The 18,150-nt window shown below is 37.6% G+C and overlaps 1 protein-coding gene across 6 annotated transcripts in view; it reads right to left on the minus strand.

The window, feature by feature from the left end:
- Window positions 1-7,628: 7,628 nt before the first annotated feature.
- The window catches only part of TUSC3 (tumor suppressor candidate 3), a 241,272-nt gene continuing 230,750 nt past the window's right edge, over window positions 7,629-18,150 (minus strand). For 5 of the 6 annotated variants that reach the window (XM_029935228.1, XM_029935211.1, XM_029935244.1 and 2 more), the window contains one exon: window positions 7,629-8,106. In XM_029935228.1, coding sequence (XP_029791088.1) covers window positions 8,091-8,106 — 16 coding nt within the window. In that variant the 3' untranslated portion in view covers window positions 7,629-8,090. Of the gene's footprint in view, window positions 8,107-14,008; window positions 14,070-18,150 lie in introns of all 6 variants that reach the window. The other variant, XM_029935205.1, reaches the window with a different exon arrangement.

Genomic DNA, 18,150 nt, shown 5'->3' on the forward strand with positions numbered 1-18,150 from the left:
ACTTGATATAATTTCAGCCTCTTGAATTTATTGAAACTTGTTTTGTGGCCTAAGTGTCTATCCTGAAGATAGCTCCATGTGTACTTGAAAAGAATGTACATTCTGTTTTTTGAATCAAATGTTCCATACATATCTATTAAGTCCATCCAGTCTAATGTGTCACTGAACACCAGTTTCCTTACTGATTTTCTGTCTGGATGCTGTATCTCTCATTGGTCTACGTGGGTTGCTAAAGCTCTCTACTTTTAGTATATTACTGTGAATTTTTCTCTTTACATCTGTTAATGTTTGCTTTATACATTTAGATAATCCTACGGTGGGTGCATAGGTATTAACGATTGTTATATCCCATTGTTGAACTGGTCCCTTTAGCATTATATAAAGCCCTGTCTCTTATTATAGTCTGTTTTAAAGTCTGATTTATCTGATATAAGTACTGGTATCTGTTTTTGTTTTTTACATTTTGCTTCCATTTATATGGACTCTTTCAGTGTGTTTCTTTAGTACTCAAGCGAGTCTTTTTAAGGCAGCATGTTGGGTTTTTTGTTTTGTTTTGATCTTTCATGCCCCCTATGTCTTCTGATTAAATGTAAATGGACTTAATGCTTCCAATTATTGATAGCTATGTACCTACTGCCATTTTGATAACTGTTTTCTGGTTGTTTTTATTATCAACTGTTCTTTCTTCTCCAACTCTCATGTGATTTGATACCTTTAGTGATTTGCTTGATTCCTTTCTCTTTAATTTTTTGTGTGTCTCTTACAGGTTTTTGGTTTCTGGTTAATGTAAGGTTCATAAATAATTTCTTATGTATGTGTGGGTCTCTGTTAAATTGGGTCAGTTGGCTTTGAACATATTCTAAAAGACTGTATTTTTACTCCTTGCACCCTACCAGTTAAAAAAATATGACATATTTTATGTCTATTTTGTGTATCTTTTAACTAATTTTTGTAGATAAAATTGATTTTAATGTTTCTATCTTTTAACCTTTATACTAGCTTTGTAAGTATTTGATTTGATCTATTACCTTTACTGTGTATTTATCAGTGACATTTTCCTCTCTCATAATTTTCTCCTAGTTATGGCCTTTTCTACTTAGTCGTTTCAACATTTCTTGTAAGGCCAGTGTGGTGGTGATGAACCCCTTTAGCTTTTTTTCTTCGAAATTCTTTCTCCCCTCCAAATCTGAATGATAACCTTGCTGGGTAGGATATTCTTGATGGTATGCTTTTTTACTTTTAGCACTTTGAATATATCCTACCGCTCTTTTCTGGACTGCAAAGTTTCTGCTGAAAAATCTGTTGATAGCCTTATAAAGAGTTTCCATTGTATGTACCTGTTTGCTTTTCTCATGTTGCTTTTGAGATACTCTTTATTAGTTTTTGACTTTATCATATGTCCTGGTGTGGGCCTCCACATATTTATGTTGTTTGCAGTTCCGTTTTTCCTGGACCTGGATGTCTGATCCCTTCCCCAAGCTAGAAAATTTTTCAAGTATTATTTCTTAAAGTTAATTTTTTGCCCCTTTCTCTCTTTCTCCTCCTTTAGGGGTCCCATAATGCAAATAGTAGCATACTTGATGTTCCTGCAGATTCCACATCATATTCTTATTTTTAAAATACCTTTTTCTTGCTATTCAGGTTGGGTTCTTTCCATTACCCTGCATTCCAGATCCCTGATTTGTATTTCTGTATCAACTCTACTATTGATTCCCCCTAGTATATATATTTTTGTTATTGTATTCTTCAGCTCTGTTTGGCTTTTGTATTTTCTTGGTTGAAGTTCTCACTCATTCTCAAGCCTTATATCTTTATGACCATTACTTGCAACTCTTAATCATATTGTTTCATTTAGGAGTTTTTTGGAGATTTTTGTCTTGTTCTTTTGTTTGGAACATATTCTTCTGTCTTCTCATTTTGTCTGTCTCTGTTTCTATGCTTTATGGAGGTCAGCTACACTTTCTGGTCTTGAAGGTAGTGGCCTTATGTAGAAAGCATCCTGTAGGGCTCAGCAGGCATCTCGTAGGGCCCCGCCTGTTAAGACAGGTCACACTGCTGTGTGAGCGCTGGTGGCTAAGGGTGGCTTCCTCTTCCCCGGGGCAGGAGCTGCTCTGGAGGGGCGCTGGCCCTTGTGGGGGCTGCCTGCCGGCTGTGTTGGGGTGGTGGTTGCTTTCAGGAGAATGCCACTTCTGATGGCATTTAGGTGGCTCTTCCCCACTGATTTGCAGAAGTCCCAGAGCTAAGCCGTGCTGTTACAAGAGCTTAGCTTCCCAGTGCGGGTACCCAGGTCTGGGGATACCCCACATGGGACTCAATCCCATTGTTCCTCATGGAGGACCTCCATACCTATCTATGCCTCCTGCTTGTGGGCTCCCACTGTGTCACTGTCTTTTTTTTTTTTTTTTTGTCATTTTCACTAGATCACTCTCAAAATGAATTGCATTATATGTAGGTGAAGCCTTGATTTGTCTGTAAGAAGAGGTGAGCCCAGGATCTTCCTACAATATCATTTTCCAAAAATCTTTCTATAAAACTTTTTGATAAACCTTTTTATTTCTGTAAGATAGGTGTTAATGTTCCTTCTAATTTCAGAAGCTTGAGAACTATTATTGTTTTTCTTAATACAGCTAAAATCTTGTCAGTTTTGTTGCTCTTTTCAAAAAAGTTTTGGTTTGACTTCTTTTTCATTGAAAATACATTTTAATGTTTATTTATGGGGGAGGGGGAAGGGAGAGAAGGAGCAGGGGAGGAATGGCCAGAGAGAGGGAGACACAGAATCTGAAGCAGACTTCCACGCTTTGAGTTGTCAACACAGAGCCTACAGGGGGCTTGAACTCCCAAACTGCAAGATCATGACTTGAGCCAAAGTCTGGCACTTAACTGACAGAGCCACCCAGGCACCCCTGGATTGGCTTTTTCTATTGTTTCTCTATCTATAGCTTGTTAGGTCTCCTCTAATCGTTATAATTGCCTTCATTCTGCTACCTTTGGGTTTAGACTCCTTTTCTTTTCCTAGTTCCTTAAGGTATAAAGTAAGGGTATTGATTCAAGATTTCTTGTGGTATGTAATTTTATATATTTATATACTTTAAAAATCCTTTTGACAAATCTCCCCTTTTAGTTGGAATGCTAAATGCATTTATATTTAAACAAATTATTCATAAGGCTGTCATTCTACACTTTGTTTTCTATGTGTTACATACTCAATTCTTCCTTTACTATCTTGTGGTTTATGTTAACTTATAACCATCTAGTTGGAATAGCTTACATTCAGTAGCGTGTAAGTTCTGCTCCTACAGTTCTTTCCATTTGTTTTTATGAGGTTATTGCCAAATTACATTTCATGCCTTGTGTTGGATTTGTGTTGAGTCCCTCAAGTGACTTTTTCAACTCACTTACAAAGGTTTTTCAGCTTTAGAACTTGTATTTGACTCCATTTGTAATTTCTATTTCTTCACTGAAATTCTCTAATTGGTGAAACCTTCTTCATCTGGTTTCCTTTAGTTCCTTGGTCTATGGTTTCCTTTAGCTCTTTGACTAAAGACCATTAAAGTCTCGAGGAAGTTGAATTTCTGCTTAAAGGCCAGTGTCTGTTAACTTCTTTTCCTGTGTAGAGGCTGCACTTTCTACTTCCTTTGAATGGTTTCCATGCTGGTCATTCTAAATATTTTAACGCAGCAACTCTAGAAATTGGATTCTGCTCCCTCTCCAGAACGAGTTTTTGTTGCTTGCTATAAGTTTTGTAGTTAGTGGTTTTTCAAAACTGTTTTTGTACAAATTACGTTCTTTGTCAGATGTGGTCTGTGAGGTTTGTATTTCATTGGTTTAGTGGTCAACTAATGGTTTGACAGAGGTGTTCTTAGGGACCTGCAGACCGAAGAAACAAAAGTAACTAGTCCCCTGGGCTTTTGCAGACTTTAAGGGCACCCCTTCCGCACTCACCCAGGGAGTTGACAACTCTGCTCGAGCCTTCCAGTCTTGCTCAGCTCGTGTAAACATAAGCAAGAGGTAAAAGCTCAGGTCTTCCCAGACCTTTAGTGAGGGTGCACCCAGGTCTGGGTTTGGGCGTGGGGCCAAAGCCTTTATTCCCCAAAGTACTTCACTCTCCCACTCTTCCTTCCATTCAGGCCTTCAGCCCGGTGTCCATTGTCGGTCACAACTGTTAACTTTAGCCTCAGGCAGGAGCACGTTCATTTCATTTCCGTTTCAGTGTTTCTAAGAAACACCCTAGGAGCCACTTTTTCACCCTGAGGAATTTGAGTTGGTGAAACAAAGACAAACCCCTAACCTGAATTCTCCCAGTAATCGCAGGTCAAACAGGATTCCTTGGGAACAGGGGCATTCTGCCTCCTCTACAGTCAGGTACACAGGCTGCCGTTTTCAAGACCACTGCGGGGAGACTAAGATAAAATGCCACTAAACTAGACATCTGAGTTTCAGTCCTACGTGGTTTAAGCATTCGTGTGGTTGCTGTAAACCCTTCACGATCTGTCAGACTTCAAATAATATTGAGATACACTGCCAGTTTTCCTGGTGTTTCTGCGGAGGGCACGAGTCCTTAAGAGGTCTTCATTTTGCCATTTCCGTTGCAAAATGTGTATACTTAATTTTTAACAGAATTAACATACTGACATACGACATGATTTTCCTGTTACAGTCCGAATGTGTGAGGCTTTGTAAAAGCTCTGTTTATACTTGAGACGGTTACATATAAAAACATACTATATATATATACATATATATGTATATATATATGTATGCACACACATATGTATATTCAGACTTAAGTAGATTAAACAAGGAGTATGGAAAGATTCATAAGTGACATATGGTCATGAATTAAATAAAGGAATTTAGAGGCTAATATGAACATATTTGTACCATTTTAGTATGACTACTATGTTCACCCTTTTCCTACTAGAAAAATTCTATTAGATAAATTATGGGTTTAGACCCAGTATAGCTTCTTGCTAGAGTATGAAAAACCTCTCATTTTAATATTGTAAACTGAATGGTTAATGAGTTCTGAGGAACAGGGTCTCCAAAAGTCCACTCAAATGTTTTGTTCCCAGATGCTCTAGTTAATGTGTTGGTCTCTGTTACCAGTACTTCTTAAGACCAAGTGTTTACTATCTGTGATCTCAAAATAACAGGCTTTGTTTAGAAATAACCACTGTGTTCATTTACCGTTAGGGAGGTTCTCCTAACAGCAAGAAAGGGAATACTCGTCAAGCTCTATGGTTACAAGATCTAATCTCCCTAAATCACCATGCTTGCTGGGTTGTTAACTGTCAAGGGCTATTACTTTATACGCAAAAGAAAATTACAGTATACACACAAAACTCATGGGCTTACTCATGTGAGTATCTGATGCAAGGAACAGTCAGCTGAGTAAAATGCAACATTTTATTCATCAGATGTTGGAAATTAAACTCCTTTAGATGTAACTTTATATTAAGGTTTTTTTCCTTCTGAGTGGGAAAGCAATTGTTTTTATTCTAACTGGAGACCATTAAACATATAATCAGTTTTTAAGGGAGTCTTCAATATAGTAAATCGGGTTGAAAAGTGACATTGGAGGATATAGCATAGCAGATACAAATGAATTTTTCAATGTGAATTGTTTGGCAGAGGTGAAGGCAGCCCATATTACATGTGTGATTTTCCACATGCAAACTTCTGAAAGCAAACTACATTTGAACCTCTTCTTAGTTTTTGCCTGTAGCACCCTCCAATAACAACTTGTCTTGAGGCAGTTTATTTCCCTCTAGAATCACTTCCCTAATGCAACAATAGTCTAGAAAAGCAACAGCTTTCTCAGCTATAAAATGCTAAAAGAATTTAGTGTTGGCATAACATTAATGTTGAAAGGAAATGACATAATATAGGCTAGAAAACTTTTATTAATCTGTGGTAGGGGAGGTGTCCTTACCTTGGCCATTGTCTGACTTTGGTCATGATTGAACACTATACTAAGCTTTATAGAGAGACTAGATGCTTGTTTAAGAAGAACTCTGAGCCTTAAGGGGACAAATAGAATTATAAGAAAGGTATGTTTACATGTAAAATCTGGACTTAAACTTCAATTGTATGCTGTTCTGAATGAACCTTAGAAACGGTCAAAATTCTCCACGGATTTACATTGACACGTCAAGAGCTACCTAGGGATAGGCATACAACAAATGATCATGATCACCTAATGCTTTTCCATAAATGCCATTCCAGGGATAAATGTATCAATCTTCGAACAGGAACTAGGGGACTTAATGTGCTTTTTAATAACAGAATTGGAAATATGTGGTAAGGTGAATATGGTTCTGAATTACCATGCCATTTTCACGGAGTATCATGTTTTGGCGAGACAACTTACCGCTAGCACACATACTGCCCTGGTTTTGGCTTCATACACCCCTCTAGGCTTTTGTATTTCCCATTCTTTACTGAATTCATAAAGGTACAAAATAAGTCAATTCAGTGGATGTACACCTGGTCCCTATTTGAAACGGTGGGCCTGAAACTCCTAACCAACAAAGTTCTCCATGGTCTATTATTTAGATCTTAATGAAAATTAGATAACAAAATCTTAAAAAAAAAAAAAAAAAAAGAAAAGAAAAGAAAAAGGTTTACTGAACTGATTTTCTAAATTCTTTAGCACCATAGAAAATAAAAATTCAGGTTTCAGAGTTTGAAAGCCCAGGCTCTATTTTTCTCTTCTTTTTAGCTTTCAGCTTCTAGTACTTTTGTAAGTCACACAAAATTTATATTCCTGTCTTATTTACAGGTTTGTTGTAAAGAAAAAAAATCTGCAAATCACTTTACACTTAAAAGAGGATATACACACATCCTAATGTTTAGGCTCTCATATTTGGTTTTCAAGAAAGCTTTGCTGAGTTACCCAGGAGTAGGATAACGGAGCTCTATCTTGATTCAGGGAATGGAGTTTTAACGGCAGACCTCTGCCATGTAACACATGGGGAAATGGCCAGAATGGGTTAGTTTTGCAGTTCTAAGTCTGGATTCCTAGCTTTTTTTTTTTTTAATGGTCTAATTTTGATTCTATTTTACACTTTCAAAAGAGATAGAGGGAAGACAGAGAAGTGTGACAAGTCCCCCAAACTGTGGGGCCTAGCTGGTACAAAACCAGACATCTCTGACTCCAGGCTCGCCCACACTGCTGGGAAGTTTCAATGTCTGGGGAAAAGCAGCAAAGACGAGGGACGCCCTCTGCGCCCCACCCCTGCACAATGAAGTCTACCGTGAGTCTATCCCAGTGCTCTGGCTGAAGGTATACTGAAAACTAAAGACGGTTTCAACTTAACATCTCAGTTTTAAAACTGTAGTAGCGTTTCAGCAACCAGTCAGTTCTGAGAACTGCTCCCCGATGTGAAGAGAGAGCGCACTGCTCTGACTTCTGACATGTCTAAGGTCAGAGAGGGATTAAGTTCTAGTTCGGGTGTTTTGCTTCCATCACCTGATGCCTTCAAGCTTGTTGATTTAGTCCTGTTTGCCTTAAAATTTGTATCCTAGGAAAAAACCCTCCATTTCCCAGCTTAGGGCTCCAGTTGTAGGAACTATTCATCCAGCTCCCTCTTTATCTAATTACAATTAATAATAAGAACAAAACATTATTTGTAATCATACATGTATCTTTTATACTGAAGTGACAAGATGTAGAGTTTTTCAGTAGGTGACATTTTCATGCATACACCTTATCTCTGTACAACCTTAAGGATTCTTTAACATGTATTTCATAGTTTCCTCTTACTAACCTTGTGGTTTTCCTTACTAATGAGTGAACAGTTCTAACACATGGATGGATAATTACATTGTCATTTATTTCAGTCCTAAAGCATATGCTGACTATAATATGCTTGAAAACACTTCAATGTTTCCTTTGTTCTTTCCATTGCGGATGTGAAATTTAACCACTTCCATAAATACAATTTACTAGGAAAACTCACATTTAAAAAAATTACACAAGAATAAGCTAGATAATCACAACGTGGAAATGAACTCAAGAATTCAAACTATATCTCAGGAACACTTTATCTTCATGGTAAACATTCACTTTATGCAAATCCCATTTGGCTTCATTTAATTAAAAAGCTGAAAAAGAAAGAAAATTTTGTGCTGAAAATAAGGAAATACAATATGCTTTAGATTCATTCTAAATTAGTACATGTAAATGTAATATAAGAGGTCATAATTACAATTAATTCACCTCATTTTCCTTTTTTTAATGGGGCAATTTTCTCTGAACTAGTTCCTGGGATGGGGTCACACTTGTGGGAGAACAGGTAGGGGAGGGAGAGATGCTGGTAAGAACTTGAACTAGTGGTGTTTAAGTCCAGGTAAAATACCCTATTTCTAAGAGCCACTCTCATTGCTGGTTAGAGCCCGGTGAAATCAGCATTTAAATTGGCAATGTAAGTAAGAGGAATAAAAAGTGTGGATGGATTAAAACAAATATTTGGGGTGGGTCATTTTAGGGTCCTAAGAAAATTCTTTTTTCTCTTCAATCCATAATTCATTCACTTTACACAAAGTAACTAAACACTTGATCTCTTTTAAATGAAATTTATAACTGAATTATATTGAACAACCAAAAGAATGTATACGTGAATAGTAAGTGTCATCAGATTCTGAGGAAACGCAAATAGATGCTTGTACAGACAGAAATGAAAGCAGAAGGCCACTGTGTTAACTTCCCTAAGCAAAGTTTTAATCTATGAACAGAAACAGAACTTGAAGAATGGTTAAGTCAATTTAAGTAACATTGACTAAGTTTGTTTGAGGTTTGTACCTTTTTCTAACATGTGGCAGGGTTTTTTTTGTCTTGACACAACTTTGTAGGACAACCAGAGACAAACCCCATTTAACTAAATACTAAAACAAAAATGAAATCAGTGGTCACTATAGTTGAAAAGCCATGTGGTTGGAAAACTAAGGTTAGTAGTCGGATGTTTATAATATCCTAACCATATATTTCTTTGTCTTTCTGAACCTCGGTTTCCTCATTAGTGAAAAGAACGTTTGTGTGGATGATCTCCAAAGTTCTTGCTAGTGCTAATATTTTATAAACCTAGTGACACTATGTGCTAAAAGTAAAAACTTGAAAAAACTGTAACTTGACTGAAACGGAGGGGTTTGTACGGTTTTGGTTTTGGTTTTTTTTAAAAACAGTCTAAACGTTTCGAGCTGTAGTGCACTAAAGATCAGCTTCTATAGTCGCTAAAACTATTTTACCAGAAGAGCAAAAACAGCATTAGGACCCTGGTGGTCATCTTATGCTTCCAAACTTTTTGGAGCTAGAGAAGTCAAAAAGATTCTATAATGTTTAGATGTTCAATTTACAAAATATAAAAGGATCTCTGTATCTTAATATTAAAATAAACTAAGAATCCTTAGTTGCCACACTATTGGTTCATGGTAGGGATTTTTACCAAACTAAAATACTTGTTTCTTTAAAAAAGCTGTTAAAACCCTTTGTTTTTATTTTGTTATGCGACGACAAATATCTAGTTCACCTCGAACTGACACTACTGTTCTGCAATGAAGGGTAAGTTTAACAGAGTACTTCCTGTTCTTTTATGGTTAAAATCCTTGTCATAAAACGAGGTACATGTTTACAAGTGTTAGTTGAAGACACTGGAAAGATTGAAGCAAGTCCAAAGTGTCTGGTTAAAATGATAGAGAAGGATACATTATTATTCTCTAGGTAGTCATTTGATATTAACATGAATATTAATATTAAACATCTAATGTATATTCCAGTATGTTTTAGATGGATTTCATCACGCAAGAGATTAGTCCCTCATTCTTATCCATCAGTTTCTGGCATGATTTTTTCTTTTCATTCGCCTATCTAGTAATTTAGTGTATAATAGTTCTCATATACTTGTTTCTAATAAGCTTGGCTATTATCTTTCTGAATAATGCTTGTTGTAAAACGGTATTAAATACCTACATAACACGAAAACTGCTGAGTACCAAGACCCGAATAACTCCTCATATTTGAAATGTATCTTTGAGAGCTGTGGCTGGTTTCCTCAGAGAGGGAGCGGCCGCCTTGGGTGCCACCATCACCTTCCGTCTAGACTCCACCCTGTCATGAATGATTCTCCTCACAGTTCACGTGGTCTGCACGTGTGTCACCACTGATACTGTGACCGGCTTACTTTGAAGCAAATGCATGTGTGGGCAGCGAACTCAAGTAGCAGTAAAAGATGGAGGCTAGGCTAGTGAGCCACACAGAGAGATTAGGGAGCGGGATAGAACAGCACAGTTCTGGCCCAGAAACTCTCCCGTTTACTGGCTTAACAGGGTGCAAGTATTCCCTTTCAGTCTGTATAACTTGATTAATATTTAAAGCATATCAGTACATCATTGATGCAGAGGAGATACTGTGCATACAAAGAAAGGATGGGATGGAAATCTCCAAACACTTCCAGCTCTGGCTCTCTCCGAGCTCCTCCCTCACACTAGCAAACATTTTATTTACATAAAAATGTAGTCTTTGACTTGCTGAGAGCCAAGGTACCAAAAGTTGGTAGCAAGGTTGTTACCTGAAACTCAAAATCAGTTTTTCTAGAGAAACATCATTTAAAATGATAGTTATTTTTTCAAATTTGGGCAGAGAATGTACATCTGTCAGTATTCTGCAAAGACTTATTGACCATCTATTGTATATGAGGATATTGCATAGAGAAGGGCGGTCAGAACACATGTAATGACTAAAGGTCAAGGCCCATATGTTTCTCTTCCAGAGGAGAGTAAGACCCAGATAAAATTAAGTACAACACAGTGACAGACCTGGTCAATGTGTTATAGGACTAGAAAATAAAGCCAATCTCTGACTTTGAGGACAAGTGAAATGAAGGGAGAGTAGCTTAGGCTAAAGGAGCTGAATGAAGAAAGCCAAAGAACGCCAATAACATTGTGTTGTATTCAATATGGCTACATGAGCAGTCTGTAAACTTTCTGTAAAAGGCCCAGAAAGCGAATACACACCGTGGGCTCTAGGTCTCCTGAAACCACTCAAACTACTGTAGTGCAAATACAGCCACAGACAATATAGTTACAAATGAATCTGGCAATGCACTGATAAAGCTCTGCATGGATATAGGAATTTGAATTTTAAATAATTTTCATAGGTCACAAAATATTCCTCCCTTTGCCCCATGATTTAAAACTGTAAAAACCCTTCCTAGTTTACATGGTACTCAAAAATGGCCAGTGGGCCCGATGTGGCCCACAGACCACCGGTGCTGACTCCCGCACTAAATCACAGGGGGTATGGTGAAGGCTGTATGTGTTATAAGAAACAGAGGACACTGACGGAATCAAACTTGAAATGATTTAAGGTGATGGATACAATGGAGCTATTATGTCGCTAGTAAAATCAGATTGTAGAATAATGGCATTAACATCTATTCATGATGTATATGAGAGGGATAAAAAGTAGCTTATAAAATATGTGTGGTATAATCCTTTGTAAGATTCAAAAGATATACAAGCCAAAGAACTGACAATGATAACCTGGGTGTTGGATTATGAAAAGATGGCATTTTTTTTTCATTCTGCTTATCTAGGTTATGTAAAGGAACATGTATTAAGTTTCCCCCTTTCTTGTTATTATCCATTAATGGATTTTGATGAAGAATCAACATAAACTGTGTATATCTTATATCTTAAGATAGTTCTGTATTACTCTAGAATAAGAGATGACTTATGGAGGATAAGGACAATACACTGGGAGATAAGCTAAGGGAAAGTCTGAAAAAAACTATCCACATGTATCAAGAGGGTAGTGGTGGGAACAGAAAGTGATGGAGGCCCAGATGACTCCAAGGCATCTTCTAGAACTGTGAGAACATGATCTTAGGGAAAATGGGGAGAAGAGCAGAAAACAGCTTTGGAGCAGAGAGGACGTTGCCTTGTAGCCATGTTGGGGGTGAGGTGGTAATGTATTCAGGTCTGGTTCTAGATCTCAGGAGAAAGGTGGTCAGGACTTGCATATGAAACTGAGAAATAATTGAGAAGGAAAAAAGGAAGGTGTAAGACTGTCATGTTACAAAATCCAAGGCAAAACATTACAAAGAGGAGCTGGTCAACTAAAGTGCTAGGATTATCATAGAATTATCACGGGGCTTGTAGAATGAGAAGAGACCTCTGGTTTTGGTCACTGGGTGGTCACTGGGGACCCGGATTATATGTACAGCACGTTTATTCCTTTTTCTTCCTGTGAAATATTTAAATAGGCATGAAATAGTGGCTGGCATTTTGTTTTTACTTACCTTCAACTGTCTTTTTTGGTGCTTTAAAAAACTAGCATGTATACAATGCTCTTAAATGCATGCATTCTGTCCGATTGGGAGCTGGTTAAGTTCTCCGAGCTCTTCTGGCGGACACAATTTCCTTGTGCACTGTTCTCACTCCCTACTCTCAAACTAGGCCAGGGAGACCTAATGAATACAAGACACTGTCTTACAGAAATCATTTATGTGTTCAATCAGCAGCTGCTCAAATTTCATTTTGGTATTGACTTTTCACTTCTGTGTGACTGGCCTTGTAGTTAGTGGAACTCCATGATTACTGCTCTTCAGACTTCCTAACCTTTACTCTATATTCTTAAATGTTCCAAGGGAGTACACGGGAGAAGGGCACTATGGCTGTTAGCTGGGCCTCCAGAATCTGCTTCATTGTTTGTGACAATAAATTACTGAACCCAGAAAAATTTTCAAGTCTGAAGTAAACGATCTCAAACAGGGCCTAACGAAATTCAGGACTTTATCTGGAGAAGGAAAAGAGGTGTTGGGTATGGAAACCTTGCTGTACTACAGTTGCAGAGGGCAAAAGATTTAAGATCTAACTACCGCGGAGGCCACTTCCCTACACAGCCTGAACAGGGAGAAACTTAGTAACAGTTTTTATAACCTGATTCTTAACAATTATGCATGATCAGGAATGTGGATACTATGTCTGGGGGAAAAAGAATAATAAAGCTAGTGTGTGGAGTAAGGCTGGGGGATAAGTGAAGAAGAAAAAAGTCTTACATCACTTGAACATTCTACGCTTTTCCTGTTTTCAATGGCTTGCTTGAAGGTGGGGAAAGTTGCACTCTGAAGAAGGAACTGACCCTCTAGAGCGATCTTTGTGGGTGTTTGCTCATGACTGTGTGTTCTGGGGTTGAAGGGCTTGGAATGTGCAGTACAAAGTGTAAGGAACAAAACCATTTTCTACAAAAATTATTTTGGCTTTATATAGAGAGTCCTAGTATCTATTGCTAAAATTACCAAAGGTTGATTAAAAATCTTAGTACCCAGGGGCATGTGGTTGGCTCGGTCAGTTGAGCGTCTGACTTTGGCTCAGGTCATCATCTCACTGTTCATGGGTTCGAGCCCTGCGTCAGGCTCTGTGCTGACAGCTCAGAGCCTGGAGCCTGCTTTGGATTCTGTTTCTCCCTCTCTCTCTGCCTTACCCTGCTCACATGGTCTCTCTCTCTCTCTCTCTCTCTCTATAATAAACAAACATTAAAAAATTTTTAAAAGAATATCTTAGAACATATTTAAGGGACTTGTATTTTGTTTTATTATCTTGGAAATTAAAGTTGACAGTTTGTTAGTGGAAAAAGAGCTGTGACTACAATCCGTCCTTGACAGTTCAATGTATTTCTGTATAATAAAACACAGATAACCAAGTAAAGTTACATTTTGTTTGGAGCGGAGGGCATATGCACATATAGGAGTATTTTAAAAATCCACCGCTTGTCAAACGGTCAATTCCACGGGTCAGAGTCTACTGCTCGAGATTTGGATCTGAGGGCTTGTCTGTGAAGCCACTAAGTAGAGGAGCCCAAGACTGGAATGTGGGGTCTCACAGGTACAAGTTATCTTACATTTATAAAACAAGAGTTTGCTCCAACTTTGTCTTACTCATGAGATAAGTATGATGGCCTTTATTTGAAAGATGAGGAAAACTGAGGCTCAGAGAAGATTAAAAGACTTGCCTGAGGTTACAGTTTTAAAGTGCCATGGTCCAAATCCTATCTTCTCACTCAGTCCAGATCACTTTCCAATACACCACAATGAAATACAACAATATGGAAAAAATAGTCCTTAAGATTCAATTTCCATTTGCACATTATTATTACAAGATTTAGCACTGTATTCCTTATATAGACAACAGAAGGGCCAGGTTATGGTGCCTTTAGCGCATTCCAGCTTTTCCCAGAATCCTCTCTAAACCTCTGGTCACTTACGTCATTCTTCAAAGCTGGAACCCAGCCAAAAAAAGATAACCCCAGTGAAATTCTTATCAGTTATATGTATTGGGGGCTGATCACCCCACCATTTTGGTATTATTTTTCTATTTGTGCAGCTCAAGGTCATATTTAATATTTCCTCTACAACCACAGATCTGCATGTAAGATACAGAAACTAACATGACACCAGTACGCTGTACACTCGGGGACTGCTTTGCCCTGCCATGCTTATTCAGTATCATACTTTCCTCAAAATTCATATGAATATCTAGCTAGTTCTGATTTTTCATTACTGAGTGTAAATCCATTTTTTGTTGTTCATTATCTCTCAAAATAGCCAAGGACATCAGGAAGTACAAGTATTTTTTTTTAAAGACAATAGAGGATAGTTTCTATGTCCATTATAACCAATTTTAATTAATAACATTTTTATTATTTGATGCCAGCCAGCTAAGAATCAATGAGTTTGCAGCAAGTATCTTCATAGCTCTGGTTTCTGAAATACTGCTCTAGGTGTGGGGAGTACCCTGACAGCTCTACGGGGTGTCATCTGACGTGAATTCTACCTTCTGGAGCTGTGCAATGAGACAAACAGTACTCCCTTTTTCACTACGTTTCTATCTTAATGGTTCCTGTTGCATTTGGATAAGGAATAAGTAAATATTTCTGAGTTCAACATTCAACTAATAGGATGAGCACCTACTATGTGCACAGCACTTTGGAGATAGGAAAAAGGCATTTTCAAGGACTTTTCTCTATAATACCTCACACTATTACAGCATGAAAATGGCTTTATTACCTAAGACAGTTCTATATGAATACTTAGTAAAAATAATATATAATGAAGTAAAATGCTGGACAAAAATGTAATGAGGTAAAATGCTGAAGTGACTGTAAAGGTAAGAAGTAGGTGAAATAAGATTTATCATGAAGCCTACATGAGTAGTGCCTGACTTCAGGCACTACAAATTAATTATACAATTTATCCCCACAAAGTTCTGAGATAGGTGTTATACCAAGTTTACAAATGAAGAAAGAAGCTCAACAGAGTGAAATATCTTGGCAAAAGATACACAAATAACATGAGACATCCTGAACTGAGCCTGTCTCCAAACCCCACAGAGACACTAAAACACTGTTTTAGAAATGAAGAAAACAAAAGACCCAGAACTTAAGTGACTAACTCCACGTCCCAAAGTTAGGAAAGAGAGGGACTGAGATTCAAACTCCAACTTGTGTGACTGCAGAGTTGAAGCTCTCAATTACAAAGATATATTTTGAACTTGAACTCTGCTCTTCGGACTGTAAAATACTGTTTGTCCATTCTGCCTCTCTATCTCTCTAGCAAGTTTTATAAACAGGAAGTAAAGTGATAATTAATAAAGAATGGTTCATTTTATTTTTTACTACAATAGAGACATGGGTCATAAGTATTTTTACATAGATTTTTTGATTTTTTGTAGGTCAAAGTGTGTCAGTGGCAAATAATGGGAAATTACCCATTAGTAAGGACTATCCTGTATCACTATTAGCTCTTTGCTTTTATTTGAAGATGGGACAAGCCTAAAGTTAATCTTTATTTAATATACACAATGAATCCAGTGCTACCACTGGAATAAAATTTCCTTTTTGAACTATGGTTCAGATGCTAATTAGACCAAATTCTTAATAATCTTGATATTTCACTGGTAGTTTCAAGGGACTCAGGAGTCCAATTAAGTTCATCAAAAGGTTCAGGGAAAATCTGTTCTTCACTTACTGAATCATGCAAATATAAAACAGTTACTTAATCTTCAGTGTGAAGGAAATCCTGCTTAGAAAAGGAGATTAAATTTAAATGAGTCTGAAATATTTACATCTGAATTAATGATAATAATTAGCATCTAACATTTATTGAGTAATTAATACTATATGGCATTTACCATGTACTCGGCCATGTGTTAAGTAATTTACATGCATTCTCTGTTTAATCCTTACAAGAGTCTTAGGGAGCATGTAAATTTTTTCCATTTACAAGTGAGAAAACCAGTGTTTAGAAGAGTCTAGTACCTTGTCCAAGGTCATGCAACTAGTAACTGATTAGGGATTTAAATCCAGGAAGTTTGCTTACTGAAACCTAACAGAATCTAGGAGAGTTAGTGACAGGGTGAGACCTAAAGATACCGGGGATGGGGAGCCTTGAGACTAAAATGTGAGACAGACTGAAGGAAACAGGATAAATATTTCATGCAGACTTTATCCCCTTCAGAAGTTAGAAATATAAACAAAAATAATAGTGTGAAGTACTGAGAAAATACCATGAAGGGTGTAAAGGCTTAACGTTTTGTGATTCTTACGATTAAAGTAAAAACTGAAATAAAACACGTAAGGATCACTACATACAGAAGAAATTAAAGACTGTAGATTAAACAGAATTCAAAATTATGAGACACTAATAAAAATTCAGAACTATGTCCAGAATTACCTTTAAACTATCAGTGGTACATTTTGGTACAAAAGTTAAAACTCACAGAAATTTTAATTAAAAGGGAGAAATCGAGCTAACGTCCCTGGCTAAAGGTGCTTTTTAAATTAGCGTATACTGTTATGTTCAAATGTGCATTTTCACTAAGGGATAGCTTAAGAGTTTTGTCCACAGTACAGGTATTATTTAAAGTAGGCAGAAGTGGGAAGTTTTTTCATTCTTTGTAAAGGAAAAAGTCTATTTGTCCTTGCCATTCATCTCAAAGTCAAGGATATGGTCGTGGGTGAGAACTCGCTCTTCCTTTGCAAGCCTGCCTCACTGGCGTCTGCCACAGAGGAGGGCATTAGGTTAGCTGTCGGTCCCCAGGTTAACGGTAGGGCCTAACTCCCTGTGAAGATGGATATCCACACGCGTCTTTCCAGAAGTACGCAGGCCAGCACGTATGCCTTCTGGAATGTTTTGTGTGTTTTCCTTTTCCTATTATGATGGTGTCCTGTATCTCATTCTCTTACTCCTTACAAACTGCTTTTGTTGAGATGAGCAAGTTGATTTTTTCATTTTTTAATCAAGTCCCACAATGGCTGTGCCACGGATACATGCTTCTGGGAAGGGAAGCTGTTGGAGGACGTGGTAATAGGTGGTGTTCAAAACTAGCCAAGCTTCTCACACAGAAAAATTCAGTGGGGGGAGATCTCTTTACCTTCTTTATCAACATCTTAATGTCTACTCTACTGAGGATTATTTCTCTTTCATTCTTTCATTTATTGCCTCTCTCTCTCTCTTTCTCTCGCATCTCTATTACCTTGACTTTTTCTCCAGTGAAATAGTTGTACAGATGTGTATTTTCCCCCTGGACTGTCAGGTTTTTAGGATTTAGCTCAGGATTTGTCCAAATCTCTGGCATGGACTCTCTGTAGTTCTTTTAGCAAACTTGCTCTTGATGTTGATCATCTGCTTGTTACCATGATCACTCACAAGACAACTGATTAAAATTTCTGAGAAAAAATTAAAGCTTATTCAAAAGGAAAATGATGCAATGCAATAAAAACAAAACCCAAAGCAGAGTCTACCACAACTAAGGTAACTGTGGCAGAAACCCATGTGCTAGCCTAATAAATGTCAAACGTAAAATTGGTACTTTCTGGGGTCATACTGCTTCCCCATGCTGTAATTTGTTAGCTCCGAGAGATGCTGTATGTCTAACGAAGGGAACACGTATCCTATGTGAACCCGAGGAAGCCAGAGAATCTGCATGTAATGATCAGATGGACAGACAAAACAAGAAGGAAATTCTGATGAATCCGCAAAGCTAAGCCCACTTTATTATATGTACATCTATAATACATAAGTAATAGGTATCTCTAAAATGAAACTATGCCCTGCCTGGGAGCAGGGCCCATGCCTGGTAACTCCTCTCCAAAGT

The sequence above is a fragment of the Suricata suricatta genome, chromosome 1 (assembly GCF_006229205.1).
Source record: "Suricata suricatta isolate VVHF042 chromosome 1, meerkat_22Aug2017_6uvM2_HiC, whole genome shotgun sequence".
Taxonomy (NCBI): Eukaryota; Metazoa; Chordata; class Mammalia; order Carnivora; family Herpestidae; genus Suricata; species Suricata suricatta.